This window comes from Oncorhynchus nerka, linkage group LG1 (genome assembly GCF_034236695.1).
Source record: "Oncorhynchus nerka isolate Pitt River linkage group LG1, Oner_Uvic_2.0, whole genome shotgun sequence".
Classification (NCBI taxonomy): domain Eukaryota; kingdom Metazoa; phylum Chordata; class Actinopteri; order Salmoniformes; family Salmonidae; genus Oncorhynchus; species Oncorhynchus nerka.
In genome coordinates this window covers 5,866,066-5,890,659 of record NC_088396.1, presented here as the reverse complement: position 1 = coordinate 5,890,659, position 24,594 = coordinate 5,866,066, and the positions used below count along the sequence as shown (strand labels likewise).

Genomic DNA, 24,594 nt, shown 5'->3' with positions numbered 1-24,594 from the left:
GTAACATTATTATTCAGTTAGGTTATTGTGGGAAAGCATCACGCACGCTAGCAACCACACTGGATGTGTTTTTGGCGACTCTCAGGACAAAGCTTAACCCCATATTTCCAGGTTGAGTCAGCATGGTCAGTACGCTATTGGCTAATCCCTCTCTACTGTGTCCTTTCTTTCAGATGGAAGACTGTTCTTGAAAACCACAGTGATGTACTGATAAGAAGATGATGAGCTAAAGAAGAGAAACAATCTGACGGAGATTGTCAAGAGCCCAGGTGGATTTCGTAGCAGAAACAGGTCACACTGCTGTTCAATGGAAGTGTGTTTGGCCAAACACCGGAAAAGGGTTGTGTCTGAATGTAGAAACTCTTTTTCTCACAGATAACAACATTACATAGTCGCTAAAGCAGGTTTTGATTAATTGAGGTTGGTTGTTTAAAAAAAAACAATAATTGCACAGTAAAAATGTACCAAGGGGTACACTGTTGGTAATATCGCAAAGAAATTCACAGCACTGAAGATTTTTTATACTGTATTTCAACCAGCGACAAAGCTTTGAACATGATCAGAGGTTGTGTTTTGTATTTCAAGTGTAATTCCGAGATGTAAACAAAATATATATAACGCTTGGAAAGAACCTCTGTGATTTTTTTTTATTTTATCCGTATGTTGATCAAAAGAGACGACTGAGATTTGATTTGAATGTTTTCTAAATTAGAAGAAAATACAATCAAGTTTCCTTTTTACCATTGTTGTTATACCAGAACTGATGATAATGACACACTAACTCACTCTATCAAAAGCTGAGTTGATTAATATGGTATGTGTATATAAAGTTAAGAGGTGGTATTGTGTATGCAGTAGATCTATTAGGAAGACAATACCGACATTCATATGAATTTATAGTTTGTTTTTGTTTCATTTCTGAACCATCATTCTTTCAAATAGCTGCCATTTTGGTGAAAAAGCATGCAGGCATGTAAATGTTTGTCCTGGAATTATGATATTTAATAAATCCTATATTGTGCTGAACAAATACGTAGGGTTGATTCACTTAAGCCCAACTGATTTTGAAAATGTACTCGAACATTTTGCTTTTAAATAAATAACTTTGGCTGTCAATGGTAACCCTTTGCAACAGTTAGTATCACTTTTTATTGAAACACTTGGGGCCACTTTCCCAGACACATAACCATAATCCATTTAAAATGAAAATCATTTTTAGTCCAGGATAAGGTTTCATCTTTTGTTCCTAATGTGTGGCTGTTCATTTGTTACATGGACTGGTGATAATCGCATATTAACATTAGTTAATGAATCTCCTCATTTAAGCCAATTTATTCAGAAGTCAAATTAACAGTTTAATTCCAAAACACTATATGCAGTGACTTCTGAAATTATTCAGAACCCTTGACTTTTTCCAAGTATTTTTAGGTTACAGCTTTATTCTAAAATAGATTTTTTTAAAATTCCCCCTCATCAATCTACACACAATAACCCATAATGACAAAGCAACAATTTTTTTTTTAATGTTTGCTAATTTAGTTATTTTTAAAAACACTGAAATATCACATTTGCATAAGTATTCAGACCCTTTACTCAGTACTTTGTTGAATCACCTTTGGCAGTGATTAAAGCCTTGAGTCTTCTTGGGTATGACTCCACAAGCTTGGCACACCTGTATTTGGGGAATGTTCCTCCCATTCTTCTCTGCAGATCCTCTCAAGCTCTGTCAGGTTGGATGGGGAGCGTTGGTGTACAACTATTTTCAGGTCTCTCCAGAGATGTTCGGTCGGGTTCATGTCCGGGCCACTCAAGGCCATTCACAGACTTGTCTCAAAGCCACTCCTGCGTTGTCTTGGCTGTGTGCTTCGGGTCGTTGTCCTGTTGGAAGGTGAACCTTCACCCCAGTCTGAGGTCCTGAGCGCTCTGGAGCAGGTTTTCATCAAGGATCTCTCTGTACTTCATCTTTGCCTCGATCCTGACTAGTCTCCCAGTCCCTGCCTCTGAAAAACATCCCCACAGCATGATGCTGCCACCACCATGCTTCACCGTAGGAATGGTGCCAGGTTTTCTCCAGAAGTGACGCTTGGAATTCAGGCCAAAGAGTTCAATCTTGGTTTCATTAGACCAGAGAATGTTGTTTCTCATGGTCTGAGAGTCTTTAGGTGTCTTTTGGCAAACTCCAAGTGGGCTTTCATGTGCCTATTACTGAGGAGTGGCTTCCGTTTTGGTCACTCTACCATAAAGGCATGATTAGTGGAGTGCTGCAGAGATGGTTGTCCTTCTGGAAGGTTCTCCTATCTCCACAGAGTAACTCTAGAGCTCTGTCAGAGTTATCATTGGGTTCTTGTTCACCTCCCTGACCCAGACCCTTCTCCCCCGATTGCTCAGTTTGGCCAGGCGGCCAGCTCCAAGAAGAGTCTTGGTGGTTCCAAACATCTTTCATTTAAGAATGATGGAGGCCACCGTGTTCTTGGGGACCTTCAATGCTGCAGAAATGTTTTGGTACCCTTCCCCAGATCTGTGCCTCAACACAATCCTGTCTCGGAGCTCTACGGACAATTCCTTCGACCTCGTGGCTTGGTTTCTGCTCTGACATGCACTGTTAACTGTGGGACCTTATATAGACAGTTGTGTGCCTGTCCAAATCATGTCCAATCATGATTTGGAAAGGCACTACAACTGGAGTCCAATCAAGTTGTAGAAAGATCTCAAGGATCATCAATGGAAACAGGATGCACCTGAACTCAATTTTGAGTCTCATAACAAAGGGTCTGAATACTTATGTAAATAAGATATTTCTGCTATATATTTTTTATTAATTTGCACACATTTCTAAAAACCTGTTTTCACTATGTCATAATCGGGTATTGTATGTAGATTGCTAAGGATTTTTATTTATTTAATCAATTGTAGAGTAAGGCTGTAACGTATCAAAATGTGGAAAATGTCAAGGGGTCTGAATATTTTCAGAAGGCACTGTATATATAATTTTTCAGAAATGTTTGTAAATGAACTTTTATTGTTTAAAGAAATTATGAAAGAGATTGGTGTGTTTATTCACCATCTAATCATGGCATGGGGTTGTTCAATGACAGACATGTATTTGTTTAACATCTATCACGTGATGGTTTCATTTCAGAGGGACAAATAATCATGTTATTTTTGCCAAAATGCTATATATCCGCCTCACTCTCAGAGAAAGAAGTAGTACTGATAGGTTTTACACAGTTAAATGTAAGAAATAACTACTTTTTTTGGTAAAGAATTGTATGAATGATACATTTGTCAGATCAATCTGTATGTATTACATTTAACATTTTTGTCATTTAGCAGAGTCTCTAATCCAGAGCGATTTATCCGTACATTTTAAGATAGCTCGGTGTGACAACCACATATCACAGTCAAATATGCAGGATATGAACATTCCATTCCAGCTAAACAGTGGATATACAGCGTTTTGAACACAAAAAAAGATTCATACACATCTACAATCTATGGATAAAAAATCTGAGAACAGTAATATTTTACACACACATAAAGGTACCCATAAGCAATCATTTCTGATGAAAAAACACAAATGTGGATATAGCGTTTATATATAGATATAGCGTTTGAGAAATATACAGACAATGCAGCAACGAGAAAGAATGACTAGGAAACAACTAGCCAACCTTCTCAGTTGTACAATATTTGTTTAAAAACTCAAGCAAAGTGCATTGCATAACATCAGTGGCTGATGGATATAGGATTAAATAGTATATTAGCTTGTCTTAAAGTTCCCTTGCAAATCAACAATGTATGTTAATGCCATCCTGATGCAGCAAAAATAAGGCATTTTTACTTTATGGAAAGATGTGCTTCATTTGTATTCAAAAGGAAGGTTGAATAGTTTCCCACACCGGCTGAGTGAACTCCTATACAGTATGTATGAGTTCATTCCTGAGACAGGGACTGATGTCTGTCATATACTGTAAAAGAAACAGGCTATGTGTTTGAAAAAATGTAAGGAAAAGAGTGTCCCATGTTCACACTTTGGCCTAGATTCAATCAGATCAAGTGTTATCGGACGATAGCCAACACCCGCATAGCTGATGTTTTGGCAGTGTCGGAGGTGTGACTGGGTTGGAGCTGTCAAATCGGTGAGAAGCTGCTCTTGATCATTGTCATGAAGCCACACCCTTTCCACTCGTGTTAGAAGTTCAGAACGAGAAAGTGTAGGCTATATATAAATAATGACACTAATGTAAAATCATTAAATTAAATAATGAGGATTTCTGTCAGCCAATCGAGATGTCGATTGCATCACATTCCAGTGTTTGAACTTGTAAACAAGGCTGCATGGGATTTCTCTTAACGCAACTCTGTGCAGCCAATGGCAATGTCCGATTCAGGTATAATGCCAGGAGCCTCTTGTGGATTTGACAGCTCTAACGCAGTTCCAACACTGACAAAACAACTGCTATGCGGATGTCAGCTGACTTGGATCTGACTGAATAGAGCCCTTTGTTGTTTTATTTTGAAAGTTTGTTGCGATGGAGTTTGTAGGTTTGTTGTTGACTTGTCGTGAATAACTTACATAGCACCCCTTCATTGTACTTCAACTTTAAATAAACTTCAAATGTTGATGATAACCAATGTGAGTTAATTATGTTGCCCAAAGACTGGACCTGATTCAATTAAACCTGCACAGTAGATACAGTACCATTTTAGTTAGCATTTTTACAAAATCAAAATACAGGCAGAACCTGTATGGGTGGGCATCTAGCGTCGGGGGCGACTCTGGTGCGGGGTGAAGTACCCACTCCGCTCGTGGATCCACCAGCATCGGTGGCGGCTCTGGTGCGGGACTTTGCCCCCGCCCAGACCACAGGTCCGGCCATGGAGCTGGGTAGAACGCCGTGCCCGGACTGGGCTCCGGCGCATAGGAAGGTCCCTGCCATGGAGCGGGACTGGACACCGGGTCTAGACTGGACATCGGTGCAGAGGAAGGCTCCTGCCATGGAGCGGGACTGGACATCGTGCCTAGACTGGACATCGGTGCAGAGGAAGGCTCCGGCCCTGGAGTGGGAATGGACACCGGGTCTAGACTAGACATCGGTGCGGAGGAAGGCTCCGGCCCTGGAGTGGAACTGGACATCGGGTCTAGACTGGACATCGGTGCAGAGGAAGGCTCCGGCCCTGGAGTGGGACTGGACATCGGGTCTAGACTGGACATCGGTGCAGAGGAAGGCTCCGGCCCTGGAGTGGGAATGGACATCGGGTCTAGACTGGACATCGGTGCAGAGGAAGGCTCCGGCCCTGGAGTGGGAATGGACATCGGGTCTAGACTGGACATCGGTGCAGAGGAAGGCTCCGGCCCTGGAGTGGGAATGGACACCGGGTCTAGACTGGACATCGGAGTAGAGGAAGGCTCCGGCCCTGGAGTGGGACTGGGCACCGGGTCTAGACTGGACATCGGTGCAGAGGAAGGCTCCGGCCCTGGAGTGGGACTGGACACCGCGTCTAGACTGGACATCGGTGCAGAGGAAGGCTCCGGCCCTGGAGTGGGACTGGACACAGTGCCTGGACATCAGCGCAGTGGAAGGCTCCGGCCCTGGAGTGGGACTGGACACCGGGTCTAGACTGGACATCGGCGCAGAGGAAGGCTCCGACCCTGGAGTGGGACTGGACACAGTGCCTGGACATCGGCGCAGAGGAGGGCACCGGCCATGGAGTGGGACTGGACACCGGGTCTAGACTGGACATCGGCGCAGAGGAAGGCTCCGACCCTGGAGTGGGACTGGACAGAGTGCCTGGACATCGGCGCAGAGGAGGGCTCCGGCCATGGAGCTGGGTTGGCCGCCACACCTGGACTGGGCACCGGCACAGAGGAGGCTCCTGCCCTGGAGCGGGACTGGACTGGGAACCGGCACAGCGGGAAGTTAGAAACCAATATACACAGGCAGTTAGAAAAGCCAAGGCTAGCTTTTTCAAGCAGACATTTGCTTCCTGCAACACAAACTCCAAAAAGTTCTGGGACACTGTAAAGTCCATGGAGAATAAGAACACCTCCTCCCAGCTGCCCACTGCACTGAGGATAGGAAACTCTGTCACCACCGATAAATCCACTATAATTGAGAATTTCAATAAGCATTTTTCTACGGCTGGCCATGCTTTCCACCTGGCTACCCCTACCCCGGTCATCTGCACTGTACCCCCCACAGTAACTCACGCAAGCCTTCCCCATTTCCCCTTCTCCTAAATCGAGTCAGCTGATGTTCTGAAAGAGCTGCAAAATCTGGACCCTACAAATCAGCCGGGCTAGACAATCTGGACCCTTTCTTTCCAAAATTATCTGCCAAAATTGTTGCAACCCCTATTACTAGCCTGTTCAACCTCTCTTTCGTGTCGTCTGAGATTCCCAAAGATTGGAAAGCAGCTGCGGTCATACCCCTCTTCAAAGCGGGGACACTCTGCTACAGACCTATAACTGCTACAGACCTATATCTATCCTACCCTGCCTTTCTAAGGTCTTCGAAAGCCAAGTCAACAAACAGATTACTGACCATTTCGAATCCCACCGCACCTTCTCCGCTCTCCAATCTTCAGAGCTGGTCGTGGGTGCACCTCAGCCACGCTCAAGGTCCTAAACGATATCTTAACCGCCATCGATAAGAAACAATACTGTGCAGCCGTATTCATTGACCTGGCCAAGGCTTTCGACTGTCAATCACCACATCCTCATCGGCAGACTCGATAGCCTTGGTTTCTCAAATGATTGCCTCGCCTGGTTCACCAACTACTTCTCTGATAGAGTTCAGTGTGTCAAATTGGAGGGCCTGTTGTCCGGGCCTCTGGCAGTCTCTATGGGGGTGCCACATTCTTCCTTTGGCCGCCTCTCCTTCCAGTTCTCTGCTGCCAACGACCGGAACGAACTACAAAAATCTTTGAAACTGGAAACACTTATCTCCCTCACTAGCTTTATGCACCAGCTGTCAGAGCAGCTAACAGATTACTGCACCTGTACATAGCCCATCTATAATTTAGCCCAAATTACTACCTCTCCCTCTACTGTATTTATTTATCCTTTTCACCCCATTATTTCTGTCTCTACCTTGCATATTCTTCCACTGCAAATCTACCATTCCAGTGTTTTACTTGCTATATTGTGTTTACTTCGCCACCATGGCCTTTTTTTGCCTTATCCTTATACTTATTTTTTGCCTTTTTTGCCTTACCCTTATCTCACCTCATTTGCTCACATCGTATATAGACTTATTTTTCTACTGTATTATTGACTGTATGTTTGTTTTACCCCATGTATAACTCTGTGTTGTTGTATGTGTGGAACTGCTTTGCTTTATCTTGGCCAGGTCGCAATTGTAATTGAGAACTTGTTCTCAACTTGCCTACCTGGTTAAATAAAGGTGAAATTAAAAATAAATAAAAAAAATGGAGCGGGACTGGACACCGGGTCTAGACTGGACATTGGTGCAGAGGAAGGCTCCAGTCATGGAGTGGGACTGGACACCGTGCCTGGACTGGTCATCGGTGCATAGGAAGGCTCCTGCCATGGAGCGGGACTGGACACCGTGCATGGACTGGACATCGGCGCAGAGGAAGGCTCCGGTCATGGAGCTGGGTTGGCCGCCGCGCCTGGACTGGACATTGGCGCAGAGGAAGGCTCCTGCCCTGGAGCGGGACTGGACACCATGCCTGGACTGGGCATCAGTGCCCTGGAGGCCTGGTGCGTGGAGCCGGCACAAGTGGTACCGGACTGGTGACACGCAATTCAGGGTGAGTGCGAGGAGCTGGCACAGGACGTACCGGACTGGGGAGGCGTACTGGAGACTTGGTGCGTAGAGCCGGCACACATGGTACCGGACAGATGACACGCTCCTCAAGGTGAATGTGGAGAGCTGGCACAGGGCGTACAGGGCTGGGGAGGCGTACTGGAGACCTGGTGCGTGGAGCCTGCACAGTTTTAACCAGACTGCTAGCACGCTCCTCAGGACCAGTATGGAGAGCTGACCCAAGTCATTTAGCAGACGCTCTTATCCAGAGCGACTTACAAATTGGTGCATTCACCTTATGACATCCAGTGGAGCAGCCACTTTACAATAGTGCATCTAAATCTTTTAAGGGGGGTGAGAAGGATTACTTTATCCTATCCTAGGTATTCCTTAAAGAGGTGGGGTTTCAGGTGTCTCCGGAAGGTGGTGATTGACTCCGCTGTCCTGGCGTCGTGAGGGAGTTTGTTCCACCATTGGGGGGCCAGAGCAGCGAACAGTTTTGACTGGGCTGAGCGGGAACTGTACTTCCTCAGTGGTAGGGAGGCGAGCAGGCCAGAGGTGGATGAACGCAGTGCCCTTGTTTGGGTGTAGGGCCTGATCAGAGCCTGGAGGTACTGAGGTGCCGTTCCCCTCACAGCTCCGTAGGCAAGCACCATGGTCTTGTAGCGGATGCGAGCTTCAACTGGAAGCCAGTGGAGAGAGCGGAGGAGCGGGGTGATGTGAGAGAACTTGGGAAGGTTGAACACCAGACGGGCTGCGGCGTTCTGGATGAGTTGTAGGGGTTTAATGGCACAGGCATGTAAGCAGATCATCTAAATGGATCATATTTCAGATATCTAAGCACATTTTCAATTGATTGAGTACAACAAACAAATTCACTGTCACTTGTTCACTTCACCAAATTACTCTTTCAATTTGGATACATATTCAATCTAAGTATCTGCTCTTCAAAATGCAATATTCACTTTACCTTTGATATGATTTTCTTGTTCTTAACAATACAATTAACTACTCAAAATGTATAACTACTGAACAAAAAGTATGTATCGCCTAGTTAACATAAAGTATATAGTTTGATAACTGCTGAGCACTGTACAATTCTATATTTTTTCCTCTTAAATGTATCTATTTCACATCAATTTATGTTGTAAGAACAAACAAAATCATATATGGATGTGGCTGTAAGTACTACATCATCATTTTCCATCAGCAAGTGTAGAATAGAACAAAGTGGAGTCACTACATGCTACCATTTGGAATGATAGTGTAGTGTTCAATGCACTGCTGAAAAAGATTCATGGGTTGTGTGCAAAAATATATATAGTTTTTTTATTTATCTGTTATTTTACCAGGTAAGTTGACTGAGAACACATTCTCATTTGCAGCAATGACCTGGGGAATAGTTACAGGGGAGAGGAGGCAGGATGAATGAGCCAATTGTAAACTGGGGATTATTAGGTGACCATGATGGTTTGAGGGCCAGATTGAGAATTTAGCCAGGACAACGGGGTTAACACCCCTACTCTTACGACAAGTGCCATGGGATCTTTAATGACCTCAAAGAGTATATTCCACTCATTATCTGAATTCCTTTGCTAGACTTTAAACTGATGAATTTCAAGCAGGGAGACAAGCGACACCGTTTTTATTGTATCAGTTTTTAGTTTTTATTTCACCTTTATTTAACCAGGTAGACAAGTTGAGAACAAGTTCTCATTTACAACTGCTACCTGGCCAAGATAAAGCAAAGCAGTTTGACACATACAACAACACAGAGTTACACATGGAGTAAACAAACATAGAGTCAATAACACAATAGAAAAAGTATATATACAGTGTGTGCAAATGAGGTAAGATAAGGGAGGTAAGGCAATAAATAGGCCATAGTGGCGAAATAATTACAATAAAAGCAATTAAACACCTGAGTGATAGATGTGCAGAAGATGAATGTGCAAGTAGAGATACCGGGGTGCAAAGGAGCAAAAGATAAATAAATAAATAACAGTATGGGGAGGAGGTAGTTGGATGGGCTATTTACAGATGGGCTATGTACAGGTGCAATGACAGCTAAAGTTGACAAGTTACGCAGAAAATATAATCTTGTACAATGTTGCCTAGGGCAGAATTAGCATTTTTACAGCAGCCAACGGCTTTATAATACCCCTATTTCTGGTCATCTCGTCCTAAGTATGTACTGTAGGATAATGAAGCTGTAAGACTGACATATTTCTCAACACGCTCACAACCTGCCATTGGACACAAATAATAACATTTTTTATAGTCAAATACTGCATGGAAAATGTCATTTACCATCTACTCTTCTTTCTATCCAGCTTTTCAAAAATACGTTTAGAAATGTTTATCTTGAATACAATGCTATTGGATTAAATGACTGTTCGAAGTACTAAATGGTGACCCCATCATTATCTGATGTGTTGGTGACTAAACAAAATGTTAGCATTGTATTTCATGGAAAACGTTTTTGCATAATAGTTCAGGGGTGAAAGATGTGAAATCCCAATGAATGCACAATCAAAGGTTCTAATCATAAGTTGGAGGCATTCCAAGTGTCATCAGTTTAGAGTTTTGTACTTAAGAGTTTTGAAAATATACCACCTCCTGAGTGGTGCAGCAGTGTAAGGCACTGCATTGCAGTGCTAGAGGTGTCACCACAGACACTGGTTCAATCCCGGGCTGTATCACAATCGGCCCTGATCAGGATTCCCATAGGGCGCAGCGTCGCGGGGTAGACCATCATTGTAAATAAGAATATGTTCTTAACTGACTTGCCTAGTTAATTAAATAAATAAAATATTTTTTAAAACTACATCTGAAAAATGTGCCAAAGTGATTGAAAAAAAACTGTAACACACCTATGAAGGTGTCCAATTTAGTTTTGAGGTTTCATACATAGAATGTACGTATGTCATGCAGGTATATTGTACACTAACAAGATTAATGAGTGTATTGTTCTCAGTAAAGGAGTATTGAAATTATGAGAATGTCTTGTAAAAGTACACTACCTGGCCAAAAGTATGTGGAAACCTGCTCTTTGAACAACTCATTCCAAAATCATGGACATTAATATTGGAGTTGGTCCCTTTGCTGCTATAACAGCCTCCACTCTTCTGGGAAGGCTTTCCACTAGATGTTGGAACATTTCTGCGGGGGTCCATTCTGCCACAAGAGCATTTGTGAGGTCAGGCACTGATGTTGGGCGACTAGGCCTGGCTCACAGTCGGCGTTCCAATTCATCCCAAAGGTGTTCGATGGGGTTATCCAATGCATAGGCTATATGATAAAGAGTTATAGACTACTGCACATTACGCACGACTTCAAAACATAAGAGCCCATAAATGTAGCTAGCTACAGTATATGCTCTCTTGGGTAAATAAATGAAACCAGCTCCAGTAGGTAAATCTTTTTGAGTGTGAACTGTATTACTGTACCGTATTGTATTATACTGTATTGTATGGGCTGGAATTACTGAACTAGTTCAAACCATGATAAGGCTGAGAACATGCGATTCTGGTGCAGCACATGCGGTCTATAAAGTACAGGCAAGCGAATTAGATTTTTGTTTTGAAATACAATAGGGCCTATTTGTATAATTAGTAAGCTGACGCATGCATATAGTACCTTTCATAAGATGGCTTTCACTTCTCTTCACCAAGGTTGAATGGTTATGGGTGTAAATAAATCACTGCGACGCCTACCGCCATCACGCGTTCGCTGTATTTAACGTTCAGCAAATAAGAGCTTGCGTCCCTCTTCAAATAGTCTATTGGTATAAGAAATGGCAACAAGAAAAAATGTCCAGCAAGCTATTTTAGTGTAGCTTTTCCTGCATGGGGCTCCAATGACAGTTTTTTTAAGGAGTGAGGCCAGCGCAAGAGACAGGGTATAAGTTAGAAGCTTATTATGCATAACACATCCTTCATTAGCTACTTTTAAGGCTAATACTGCTTTGAATGTATTACCTGAAAGACGTAGGCGAAAATATCTTGAGCAGAGATGATATCTCTCTCTTTCTCTCTCTCATATGATCCATACCACTACTATTTGGAATAATACTAATAATAACTAAGTTACTGTTTACTATGCAGATGTTATTATTCAGTGTCCCTCAGGCTATGGCAGGCAAATACATATTTGGCTTCAAGAGGAGCCATTGCTCATTTTCCTCTGCGTTTAATAAGTTGAAATTTGGAATAAATGTATTAGTTTCTGTGAATAATGAATCTCTTGGGGAGGAATATTTATCACAGTAAAGGAGAAAGTGCATCTCTGTTTCTACCTCCACTGCAGTGACCACATACACGCTCCTCTTTGAGTAGCCATGTCTTTTTATGTCTGCCGGTTTCTTTTGCCAATCGGTGGTCACTTGGTAAGGATCTGTCTCTGCTTCGTATCTCTGACAGAGTAGAGTTTAATCAGCCAATTCATATTCTCTGTTTAGCGACAGATAGCAATTTAGTCGGATTTGGGATTTTGTTTCGTTTTTCCAATGTTGTAAATATGAATCCTTTGATTGGTTCATGATTTTGTTTATTGGAATTCTTTATTTTGGAACAGTGGTGGTGTCAGCCTGGTTGGTTCTATCCAACACCAGCTGACTGAGAGGGCTCGTTTCTGGGCTCAGCTCTTGTGAATTGCTTTAAATTGCAGACTTGAATTTATATGTAGCCAACATTTAAATGATGTTTTCTCTATTTTTATTGCCACTGGAAAGCGGCATAATTCTGCCCTACATTTATTAGTTGGTGTATTTCTTTTGGACAATGTGGGATTTCCCGACAGAATTTTGCATGTAGGGCTTCAATTGGATGTTTGTCCCACATTTTAAAGTCCAGTTTATTGAGTGGGCCCTAAACCTCACTTCTGTAACGAGCTATCTGTAGGATTATATTGTCAAATATTTTGGTCCAAATTCTAATTGGGATGTTGATTTTGAATAATTTCATTTTTATTACATACAATGCTCAGCGGGCTATTTCTTTGAGTGCATTCACTGCCATATTAAAGTTTGCCGATGCAGACCGAGGTATGAGTCATTTTTAGTGTGTTCAACTATGGTGTTGTTAATTAAGTGTGAATTTATATTTGTGTTTCTGACATCTGGGATTTAAACAAATACAATTTACTGCCAGGGCCCAACTTTGGCAATATTTCTCTAGAATGTTAAGGTTCTGTTGAAGACCTTCTTTGGTTGGTGTTAGAAGAACCAAATCATCAGCAAATAGTAGGTATTTTACCTCTGTGTTAAATAGTGTGAGTCCTGGGGCTGGAGAATGGTCCAACTTGTCTCCAACTTGGAGTAATTAAAACTCGTTTTTCAACCACTTCACAAATGTCTTTTTTACAAATAATAATTTAGGCAGGTCAGTTAGGACATCTACTATTTTCCACCATAATTTGCAAATAAATTCATTACAAATCCTACAATGTGATTTTCTGGATTTTTCTAATTTTGTCTGTCATAGTTGAAGTGTACCTATGATGAAAATTACAGGCCTCTCTCGTCTTGTTAAGTGGGAGAACTTGCACAATTGGTGGCTGACTAAATACTTTTTTGCCCCACTGTATACCAGCGCTGTTGCCAGATAATTGAACATTCATCTCTCTATCATAAGCCGCATCCAATGTTGTTTTAGAGAATTTGGAAGTACTGTACATCCAACCAGCCTCACAACTGCAGACCACGTGCATGGCCTCGTGTGGGAGAGCGGTTTTCTGATGTCAGCGTTGTGAACAGCGTGCCCCATGGTGGCGGTGGGGTTATGGTATGGGCAGGCAAGCGACAGACAATGAACTGTTGAGTTCTAGTTTGAAATACTTGCAATGCTAGAAGTTAATGGTTACATGTATGAGGAATGTATATAGTGGGTTCAATAGAGGTTGTTTAAGAGCCAGGGCCCTGAAAAGTTACTAAGTAAGGGTAAAGGCACATGGCTTACTTCCTATGGCTACAAAATAGAAATAAAGACAATTGAATAAAGGATAATAACACTATCCATAAATATGAAATGGTCACTGATAAGGGTGGATAGCTGTGGATTAGTTTGTGGGCAGAGGTCAGGTCAAGTCACATGAAGGGAGAAGGAACAGTTTATTACCCAGATCACTTAATTATTAACTTCCTGCCTAGCAACAAGGATGAAGAAAAGGAGAAGAAGCCGCCTAAAGGGGGTTATAAATATGTGTTTGTGTTAACAGGTCTTTGTTTTTGATGCTGTTTGACCCAGTGGGTGAATAAACCTGGCTTGAGCTTTTAGTTTTTAATCTGGTTATTTAGAATCTACCAGTTGGTGCTGAGAGCAGGGTTCACCACGATTTACAGTCGAAGTAGAGAGTCTGAATCAGTGAAACAGAAGCCGGCACCAAAAACAAGGTAGGCACAGTTCCTACACGTGTTAAGACTCATTCTGACATCTTGGGCAGATTAATTGTAGGCTGAACCAAGTATAGGATACGGACCTAGAAAGCCTGAACTTATTCAGTAGTAGGTATATGGTGGTAGATTTATGATATGTGACCAACGACCTGGATTCGATCTTATGTAGCAAAATGTGAAATTGTGTTTTTTTACGTTGGATAAAAGTAGAGACTCAGAGCTACAAAATGATATATCATACACTGCCATTGAGGAACAATGGGATGGTAATTCTGCTTTGAAGGTTGAGAAAATCGCATTTAAATGTTTTGGTATCTAGTGAAGAGCTCCTCTTTGTCTACACCCATTCTTTGTCTACGCCTCGACAACATCCGGTGAAATTGCAGAGCGCGAAATTCAAAAATACAAAATTCGTAATATTAAACATTCATGAAAATACAAGTGTTATACATCAGTTAAAAGCTTAATGTCTTGTTAATCCAGCCGCTTTGTCAGATTTCAAAAAGGCTATACGGCGAAAGCATACCATGCGATTATCTGAGGACAGCGCCCCGCATACAAAAGCATTAAATAAAAACATTTTCCAACCAACTAGATGCATCACGAAAGTCAGAAATAGCGATAAAATAAATCACTTACCTTTGAAGACCTTCCTCTGTTTGCAATCCAAAGCTTCCCAGCTACATCACAAATGGTTGTTTTGTTCGATAAAGTCCTTCTTTATATCCCAAAAAAGTCAGTTTACAGTTGGCGCGCTTCTTTCAACAATCCACCTGTTTCTCCTCATTCAAAATGCATACAAAATGATTCCCAAACGTTACCAATAAACGTGGTTTCAAACAAGTCATACAATGTTTCGAATCAATCCTCAGGGACCCTAATATGTAAATAAACAATACAATTTAAGACGGAGAATAGTATTGTCATTACCTGAGATGAATAACGAAATGGGAGCCACTTACAAAAACGACAAATTCTAGCTCATTTTTCAAAAAACAAGCCTGAAACTGTTTCTAAAGACTGTTGACATCTAGTGGAAGCCCTAGGAACTGCAATCTGGGAGGTATTCATTTTATATTCCCATTGACAGTCATTGTAATCAGTGGTGAGCTGAAAAAAAATATTCCGGATGGATTGTCCTCGGGTTTTTGCCTGCCATATCAGTTCTGTTATACTCACAGACATTATTTTAACAGTTTTGAAAACTTTAGAGTGTTTTTCCAATACTACCAATATGCATATCCTAGCTTCTGGGTCTGAGTACAGGCCGTTTACTTTGGGCACCTCATTCATCCAAACTTCCGAATACTGCCCCCTATCCCAAAGAAGTTAAGCTTTAGCCCCACCTATCTCGTTTTGTTCTCGGATCGCACACTTGACGCTCTGACGAATGAATTGTTTACCTCTGGATAACATGAAAACAGCATAACCAGCTCTGTTGGCAACAATTTCATTCCACTTTTTTACAGAGGTTTATCGGCCATATTCAACGGATGCTGTACACGCGTCACATAACGAGCCAGCTAGCTAACGTTAGCTGGTTAACAACAATGAACCAAGTGCCAACAATACCTAACATTCACTAACGAACCAGACAGCTAACGGTAGCTGGTTAAACAACAATGAACAAAGTGCCAACAATGCCTAATATTAGGTTCTAACTCGAAAAGCAAACAGCTCTGGGAAACAAATAATAATGTCCGCCAGAGAGCCAGCCGAGTAACGTTACCTTGCTAGCTAACAGTACACTTTAGCTTGAAATTAAACCACTTTCTGTCAAAATTAGAAACGTGTAATATCTGAAAATGTAGCAAGCTAACACTGTATACCTGTATACATCATCATGCATGCTGGATGCATCTCCCTGTCAGGAATGTCATACCACGGTTGCCCTTAGTTTGAAAATGTAATCCAGAGACAGGTGTTTTTTCCATCTCTTTAGCTATCATAGTCTAATTCTACTGATTTCAAAACTTGGTTCTCCAGAAAGTGGAGAGCAACACTTATGCAGCTCAACTACACAATACATTATTTTTTATAAGGAACGTTTGACATGATTACAACACAGAATGACTAGCTCAATTAGACAGAAGCCTTCAATATGGCAGACCAATTCGAACTCCTCTCTTGGCATGTCCAGCCCACTCATTATCTCAGCCAATCATGATTAGTGGGAAGGTTGCTAACTTTTTATGTGACTTGACCACCAAGGCTCGTAATTTAACCATTTGATTCATATTTACAGATGACATACAAGTTTGTTATTAAAGGCACATGTTCGAGGAGGCATTTCTGCCAAAAAAAAACATTTTTTACATTCAAACGGCTCTCCTGTGAAGTCGTGACTTGCGACATATGCCTAGTTTCCTGAATCGGGTCACATATATGGTAAGTCCCGGAAGGTAAGCCCAAGCAGGCTGGTACCTTCAGGCTGGGACCTCCTAGCGGGTAAATCCCGAGTGGGTTTGGTTCCCTACTAACGTAGAGGGAGGATGAAAGTCCAGCCACGGTGGCCGTGCGGCCGTGTGTGTATGGATAAATTGTCATTCTTGTGTAATAGTACGCTAGGTTGTAGAGAAGTAGTCCATGGGAGAAGGACAACAGAAGGGAATGTGGATAGTGATAAAAGGTTGCCTATAAGTTCTGGAGGAGAGCCACATTCATGGTTAGAAAAGCAAGAAGATATTCAAACGTTGGTTGAACAGGATTTGTGTGTATTAGCAGTGGAAATAAAGATAGGTTGTTTTATGCCCTATTGGGGCGGGGAACCGTGACATCATTTTGGTAAATTGTGTTGTCAACAACAGTGATATTTGAGGCGTAACACTGGTATAAGATATTAGGTCACCCGTATTCTCCAGTAATAAATTGGCAGATGCTTTAGTATTGGTTCTAATGCAAGGTATCAGGTCCCTTGACCAAATTATTAGGCACCTATACCGTAATTACTCTCCAGGAAGTGAGTACCACACTACCTGAAAAATAGTTAAAATCGGTGTGTATTAGAGCCATGGCTGAGGAGATCTAAACACTCTGGACACCGTAGGGAAAGGGGTCGGAATAATAACTATTGAAATGGCGACCGGCAGTCTCGATTCTCCCTGTAATTATAGACATTAAAGATTTAAGTACACTGCTCAAAAAAATAAAGGGAACACTTAAACAACACAATGTAACTCCAAGTCAATCACACTTCTGTGAAATCAAACTGTCCACTTAGGAAGCAACACTGATTGACAATAAATGTCACATGCTGTTGTGCAAATGGAATAGGCAACAGGTGAAAATTATAGGCAATTAGCAAGACAGCCCCAATAAAGGAGTGGTTCTGCAGGTGGTGACCAGCCCACTTCTCAGTTCCTATGCTTCCTGGCTGATGTTTTGGTCACTTTTGAATGCTGGCGGTGCTTTCACTCTACCGGTAGCATGAGACGGAGTCTACAACCCACACAAGTGGCTCAGGTAGTGCAGCTCATCCAGGATGGCACATCAATGCGAACTGTGGCAAGAAGGTTTGCTGTGTCTGTCAGCGTAGTGTCCAGAGCATGAAGGCGCTACCAGGAGACAGGCCAGTACATCAGGAGACGTGGAGGAGGCCGTAGGAGGGCAACAACCCAGCAGCAGGACCGCTACCTCCGCCTTTGTGCAAGGAGGAGCAAGAGGAGCACTGCCAGAGCCCTGCAAAATGACCTCCAGCAGGCCACAAATGTGCATGTGTCTGCTCAAACGGTCAGAAACAGACTCCATGAGGGTGGTATGAGGGCCCGACGTCCACAGGTGGGGGTTGTGCTTACAGCCCAACACCGTGCAGGACGTTTGGCATTTGCCAGAGAACACCAAGATTGGCAAATTCGCCACTGGCGCCCTGTGCTCTTCACAGATGAAAGCAGGTTCACACTGAGCACATGTGACAGACGTGACAGTCTGGAGACGCCGTGGAGAATGTTCTGCTGCCTGCAACATCCTCCAGCATGACCAGTTTGGCGGTGGGTCAGTCATGGTGTGGGGTGGCATTTCTTTGGGGGGCCGCACAGCCCTCCATGTGCTCGCCAGAGGTAGCCTGACTGCCATTAGGTACCGAGATGAGATCCTCAGACCCCTTGTGAGACCATATGCTGGTGCGGTTGGCCCTGCATTCCTCCTAATGCAAGACAATGCTAGACCTCATGTGGCTGGAGTGTGTCAGCAGTTCCTGCAAGAGGAAGGCATTGATGCTATGGACTGGCCTGCCCGTTCCCCAGACCTGAATCCAATTGAGCACATCTGGGACATCATGTCTCGCTCTATCCACCAACGCCACATTGCACCACAGACTGTCCAGGTGTTGGCGGATGCTTTAGTCCAGGTCTGGGAGGAGATCCCTCGGGAGACCATCCGCCACCTCATCAGGAGCATGCCCAGGCATTGTAGGGAGGTCATACAGGCACGTGGAGGCCACACACACTACTGAGCCTCATTTTGACTTGTTTTAAGGACATTACATCAAAGTTGGATCAGCCTGTAGTGTGGACTCCAAATCCAAACCTCCATGGGTTGATAAATTTGATTTCCATTGATAATTTTTGTGTGATTTTGTTGTCAGCACATTCAACTATGTAAAGAAAAAAGTATTTAATAAGAATATTTCATTCATTCAGATCTAGGATGTGTTATTTTAGTGTTACCTTTATTTTTTGGAGCAGTGTATAATAGGAGTCAGAGTCTATTTTACCATTACCCTATGAGATACAATTATTCATTTAACAGGCAGTGTTGTTGTTGTAAGGTTCTGTATTTCTTTTCTTAGTCAACCTTGTGTTCTGTTTCGTTATGTTCTTGAACGTAGCCCTGTTTCTTTGTGTTCTTGAACTTAGCCCTGTCTTTCATTTTTGTTCGTTTATATTCACCTGTGTTACTCACCTGGTCTCATCAGCTCCTTATTCAGTTCAGCTCATTCTGTTTGTGCCTTTGTGAGGTATTGTTAGTTTTGACTACTAATCTCCTCCCTAAGTATTCATTTAACTTTTTTTGTACACATAAATCAGGATATGTATCAAGTATCATGTATCCAAAATTGAAATGACGAGTTCCCTGGGGCACTGGCACTTTGGTAAATATGCAAATTGATTTGTTGGTAATGGTTGACAGTTACTCCAAAGGGATTGAGGTTTTTCACACCTCGAGTGATATATGTGTATTGCTGTTGTTATGTGTATTGCTGTTGTTGTTCTGGTTTCTGACTTTGTTTCAATACAAATGTCACCAGATTGGTCTGCTGTATGGCCGGGATTTGTCCCTAAGGGTTAGCGCTCTAACATCCCGACCCTGCAGCCCTGCGGTGAGGTACCAGTATGATAAGAGAGTATGAGCAAAATGGTTTCAGCAAGTGCGTTATGCTGTTTGACATTTGTGTTAGAGATTTTGGTATTAAGACAATGAGGGAATATAATAATTTGCTAATAGTTATTTCTGATTCTGGAAATGCAGACCGTGTTAAAATGTTGTTTTGGTCTGTCCTCTCTCGAATTATGGCGAAGGTGACCACAACGCCTTGATGCATGGAAGGGATCATATTTGATCATTTGATCCAGAACAGTGTGAACCTCAAACCCCCCCCCCCAACTGGCTGAAGAAAGGGCGTTCACTACGGCCCTGTCCTGCGCCACTTCTCCTGAGACCTGAGTCTGAGGCAGCAACCTGTGTACAAGCGGCAGGAGTGCGGCATGAGTCCTGAGACTGCTGGGAAAATGGAACAGACAGAATGGACTTTACAGAATGGTGGTGGGGGCTCAGGTGAGAGATGCGCGGGAAAATCGGATTATTCCCCAGAGATTGACATCAGGACATTATCATGGGCCATCAGCTGTGACAGGCATGAGTTTTATATGTGCCGGTGGGAAGATGAATTATAACGCTATCTGAAGAAGAAAATAAAGAATCCGCCAAAAGATGAGTGTCGGGAAGGACGGGTGCTGGTCAACTGTGCCTGTAAATTGATTTAGGGTTACCCTAAAATTTGAGGTATCAGGTTGATTGTGGACGTCTACACACTGAGAGATGTATGGTAATTTTGGTATTAAATGCATTGAGATACCGATCTGTCATTAACATGCCACTTGCGACAGTGAAAGACAAGGATAAACAGGCTGTAATGAGAAGTTAATACGGGTAAATAAGTAGTACATAGTGTTTATATAATTTCCTTGTTTGTAAATGTACATTCTAACTGTGTCGGTGTGCTAAGTTGAGTGTCTCGAATTCGAGTGATAGACTCAAGTTGAAGCACTAAGGACTGTCATTCCAATTTTAGGATGGATAAGGTATCAAGTGTTTTAATTATGATTTAGAGAGAGAGAGAGAGAGAGAGAGAGAGCGAGAGTGTGTGAGAGAGAGTGAGGGGAGGGTGCTTGCTCGAATTTGTTAAATCAGACTTTATTTATTCACATGCACCGAATACAACAAGTGTAGACTTTACCGTGAAATGCTTACTTACAAGCCCTTAACCAACAGTGCAGTTCAAGAAGCGCTAAGAAAATATTTACCAAGTAGAATAAAATAAAAAGTAATAGTAAAAAGTAACACAATAAGAATAACAATAACTAGGCTATATACAGGGGGCACCAGTACCGAGTCATTGTGCAGGGATACAGGCTAGTTGAGGTAATCTGTACATGTAGGTGGGGTTGAAGTGACTATGCATAGCTAACAAACAAACAGCGAGTAGCAGCAGTGTACAAAAGGGGGGCCTTCCTCTGACACCGGCTGGTATATAGGTCCTGGTAGGCAGGAAGCTTGGCCCCAGTGATGTACTGGGCCGTCCGCACTACCCTCTGTAGCGCCTTATGGTCAGATGCCGAGCAGTCGCCATACCAGGCGGTGATGCAATCGGTCAGGATGCTCTCGATAGTGCAGCTGTAAAATATTTTGAGGATCTGGGGACCCATGCCAAATCTTTTCAGCCTCCTGAGGGGGAAAAGGTTTTGTCGTGCCCTCGTCACAACTGTCTGGCTGTGTTTGGACCATGATAGATTGTTGGTGATGTGGACACCAAGGAACTTGAAACTTTCGACCCACTCCACTACAGCCCCGTCAATGTTAATGGGGGCCTGTTCGGCCTGCCTTTTCCTGTAGTCCACGATGAGCTCCTTTGTCTTGCTCACATTGAGGGAGAGGTTGTTGCCCTGGCACCACATTGCCAGTTCTCTGACCTCCTCTCTATAAGCCGTCTCATCGTTGTTGGTGATCAGGCCTACCACTGTTGTGTCGTCAGCAAACTTAATGATGGTGTTGGAGTTGTGTTTGGCAACACAGTCGTGGGTGAACACAGAATACAGGAGTGGACTAAGTACACACCCCAGAGGGGCACCAGTGTGGAGGATCAACATGGCAGATTTGTTATTGCCTACTCTTACCACCTGGGGGTAGCCCATCAGGAAGTCCTGGATCCAGTTGCAGAGGGAGGTGTTTAGTCCCAGAGTCCTTAGCTTAGTGATGAGCTTTGTGGGCATGATGGTGTTGAATGCTGAGCTTTAGTCAATGAACAGCATTCCCACGTAGGTGTTCCTTTTGTCCAGGTGAGAAAGAGCAGTGTGGAGTGCGATTGAGATTGCGTTATCTGTGGATCTGTTGGGGTGGTATCCAATATGAAGTGAGTCTAGGGTGTCCTGGAGGATGCTGTTGATGTCAGCCGTGAACAGCCTTTCAAAGCACTTCATGGCTACCAACGTGAGTGCCACGGGGCGGTAATCATTTAGGCAGGTTACCTTCGCTTCCTTGGGCACAGGGACTATGGTGGTCTGCTTGAAACATGTAGGTATTACAGACTCTGTCAGGGAGAGGTTGAAAATGTCAGTGAAGACACTTGACAGTTGATCCGCGCATGCTTTGAGTACACGTCCTGGTAATGCGTCTGGCCCAGCGGCTTTGAGAATGTTGAATGTTGAGTCTAGGAAGGGTTTCCTACTTCCTGTCCTCCGAGACGGAGGTTATTAGAGAACACACTAGATGGTAGCTTGGGTTAATCATGAGGGGGACAATGATAGTAGGGGTTTTCGTTTTACCATGTCATCAGAATCCTAATGTTAAAGTTCATCAATACATATGGCTTGCTGGATGATACAGTACAATTGATTACGTACAAGCTCGTTGTCTGTGTCTTTGACACCCGAGGATGAGGATGAAGGAGACTGGCATGGAGACTAGCCTTATATTTTTTCGATGGCAATTTGAATGCACAGAAATAAGGCGATCCTGAGGCCCATTGGAACACGACGCCATCAGCTCATGTCTCAGCGTGATAATGTACGGCCCCATGTTGAAAGGACACAATTCCTGGAAGCTACGAATATTATAACTTCTGTACACATTATATGCTGTCATTCTGATCCTTTTTACTTTTTTTACATGCTTTTTTTAAAGCATAAAAAAGCACATGTGTACTGCTTATCAGACTTCCTTTCAATGAGAATGACAGATCTTCAACTCACATTTCTATTTGAATTTAGTCAGATCGCGCACAAGGCTACATATTGCACATTTATCTAAGCTTGGTCTGCCACAAAAAAGTTTGCTTTGTACACCAACAACAATATATTTTCCTCATTATTATCTTGATATGAAGCACCGTCAGAGAAGGTATTAAGGGCTGTCCAGACAGCCCCGTCTTGTTATGGGCAATTCTCACTCAGGCTATTTATACCTGGCAGGAGGAGCACATTGCAGCACTCTGATTGGTGCTTCACACAACCACACCTGACGTTTTTCTACACTGAGTCGGCCCACATTTCATGCTGTTTCCTAATTCCGCACCAGCCATTACCAAGAGCTCGTCCTCCCCAGATAAGGTGCCACCAACCTCTTGTGATAGGTAGGAAATAGTAAGACTGGGATGTAATTACTAGGAACCAAACGGAAGCAAACAGGCTGAAACGGAGAGGGACCTACCTGAATATGTCCATTAAGAAACTCTTGTTGTTGTTGCAAAACATTTTTGCTACGGTGTGCACTGAAGAATATACCCCTGGTAGCATCATGCATACCTACATTGTCTTTGCTAATTACTGTACATTTCTCTTTTTTATTTGATTGGGAATAATTAACTGTGACTGTTGATGCAGATCTTACATTTGTATAAATAACACATTTACGGTGTTCTACCATCACCCACACCATGGCTTGATTATTGATGCGGACGTGCATGGCCATTCATTTGACTTCATCCCCTAGTTATTCGGTTTCTTTGGGAGATCACACCACTGATCTGTAACAGGTACAGCACTCTAAACTTGTTAGGAGAAAAACCGAATCAACATTGAGGGACAAATTTCTCTTGTAAGCAATTCTGAGAGGAATGTGTTGACACAGCATTGCTTGGCACGGTCCCATTTTGCATGCCTTTTAAAGCATCGCCGTAACACAGCCACAGAGATGAATAATTCACTGATCGCTGCATAATTCAACACAGCATTGTAAAGATTCAAGGTCTGAAACATTTCAAGCTTTTCTCCCCTATTAAAAATTAGGTTAAAGTTTCAATCAACCTTGAGGGAGCAATACGACACACAAATAGGCAATCAATCCTGTTGTGGAAACGCCTTATTGTCCAGTTCAGCCTTTTAGTCAGCATTAAGGCCTTCCGCTGTCACTGAGAGCTGAAGTTATAACTACAGTTATACAATGAGATCACATGCTCTGTGTCTATCCAATTATTTCCCTTACCAACACCTGCCATAGGTATCCAAGCTTTGGAATGCAATTTATTCTTTATTTAGGGCACTAAGTCTTGCCCTTTATGGTGAATAGTTGATTTATTCTGTAGGTAGGGCACTAAGTCTTGCCCTTTATGGTGAATAGTTGATTTATTCTGTAGGTAGGGCACTAAGTCTTGCCCTTTATGGTGAATAGTTGATTTATTATGTAGGTAGGGCACTAAGTCTTGCCCTTTATGGTGAATAGTTGTTTTATTCTGTAGGTAGGGCACTAAGTCTTGCCCTTTATGGTGAATAGTTGATTTATTCTGTAGGTAGGGCACTAAGTCTTGCCCTATATGGTGAATAGTTGATTTATTCTGTAGGTAGGGCACTAAGTCTTGCCCTTTATGGTGAATAGTTTATTTATTCGGCATGTAGGGCACTACGTCTTGCCCTTTATGGTGAATAGTTGATTTATTCGGTATGTAGGGCACTACGTCTTGCCCTTATGGTGAATAGTTGATTTATTCGGCATGTAGGTGTAACGGCCGTTGGTGGAAGAAGGTGAGAACCAAGGTGCAGCGTGGTAGGTGTTCATATTGTTTAATAGGAATAGAACACTGAAAATACAAAAAAACAACAAAGTGACCGAACGAAACCGAAACAGTTCTGTCTGGTGCAGATAAAAACACTCAACAGAAAACAACTACCCACAAAACCCATGTGGGCAAGAGATACCTAAGTATGGTTCTCAATCAGA

The 24,594-nt window shown here is 42.8% G+C and overlaps 1 protein-coding gene across 3 annotated transcripts in view; it reads left to right on the top strand.

The window, feature by feature from the left end:
- The window catches only part of dachd (dachshund d), a 328,728-nt gene extending 324,097 nt beyond the window's left edge, over positions 1-4,631 (top strand). For all 3 annotated transcript variants that reach the window (XM_065026501.1, XM_065026526.1, XM_065026482.1), the window contains one exon: positions 174-4,631. In XM_065026501.1, coding sequence (XP_064882573.1) covers positions 174-211 — 38 coding nt within the window. In that variant the 3' untranslated portion in view covers positions 212-4,631. The remainder of the gene's footprint in view (positions 1-173) is intronic.
- The last annotated feature ends 19,963 nt before the right edge of the window (positions 4,632-24,594 follow it).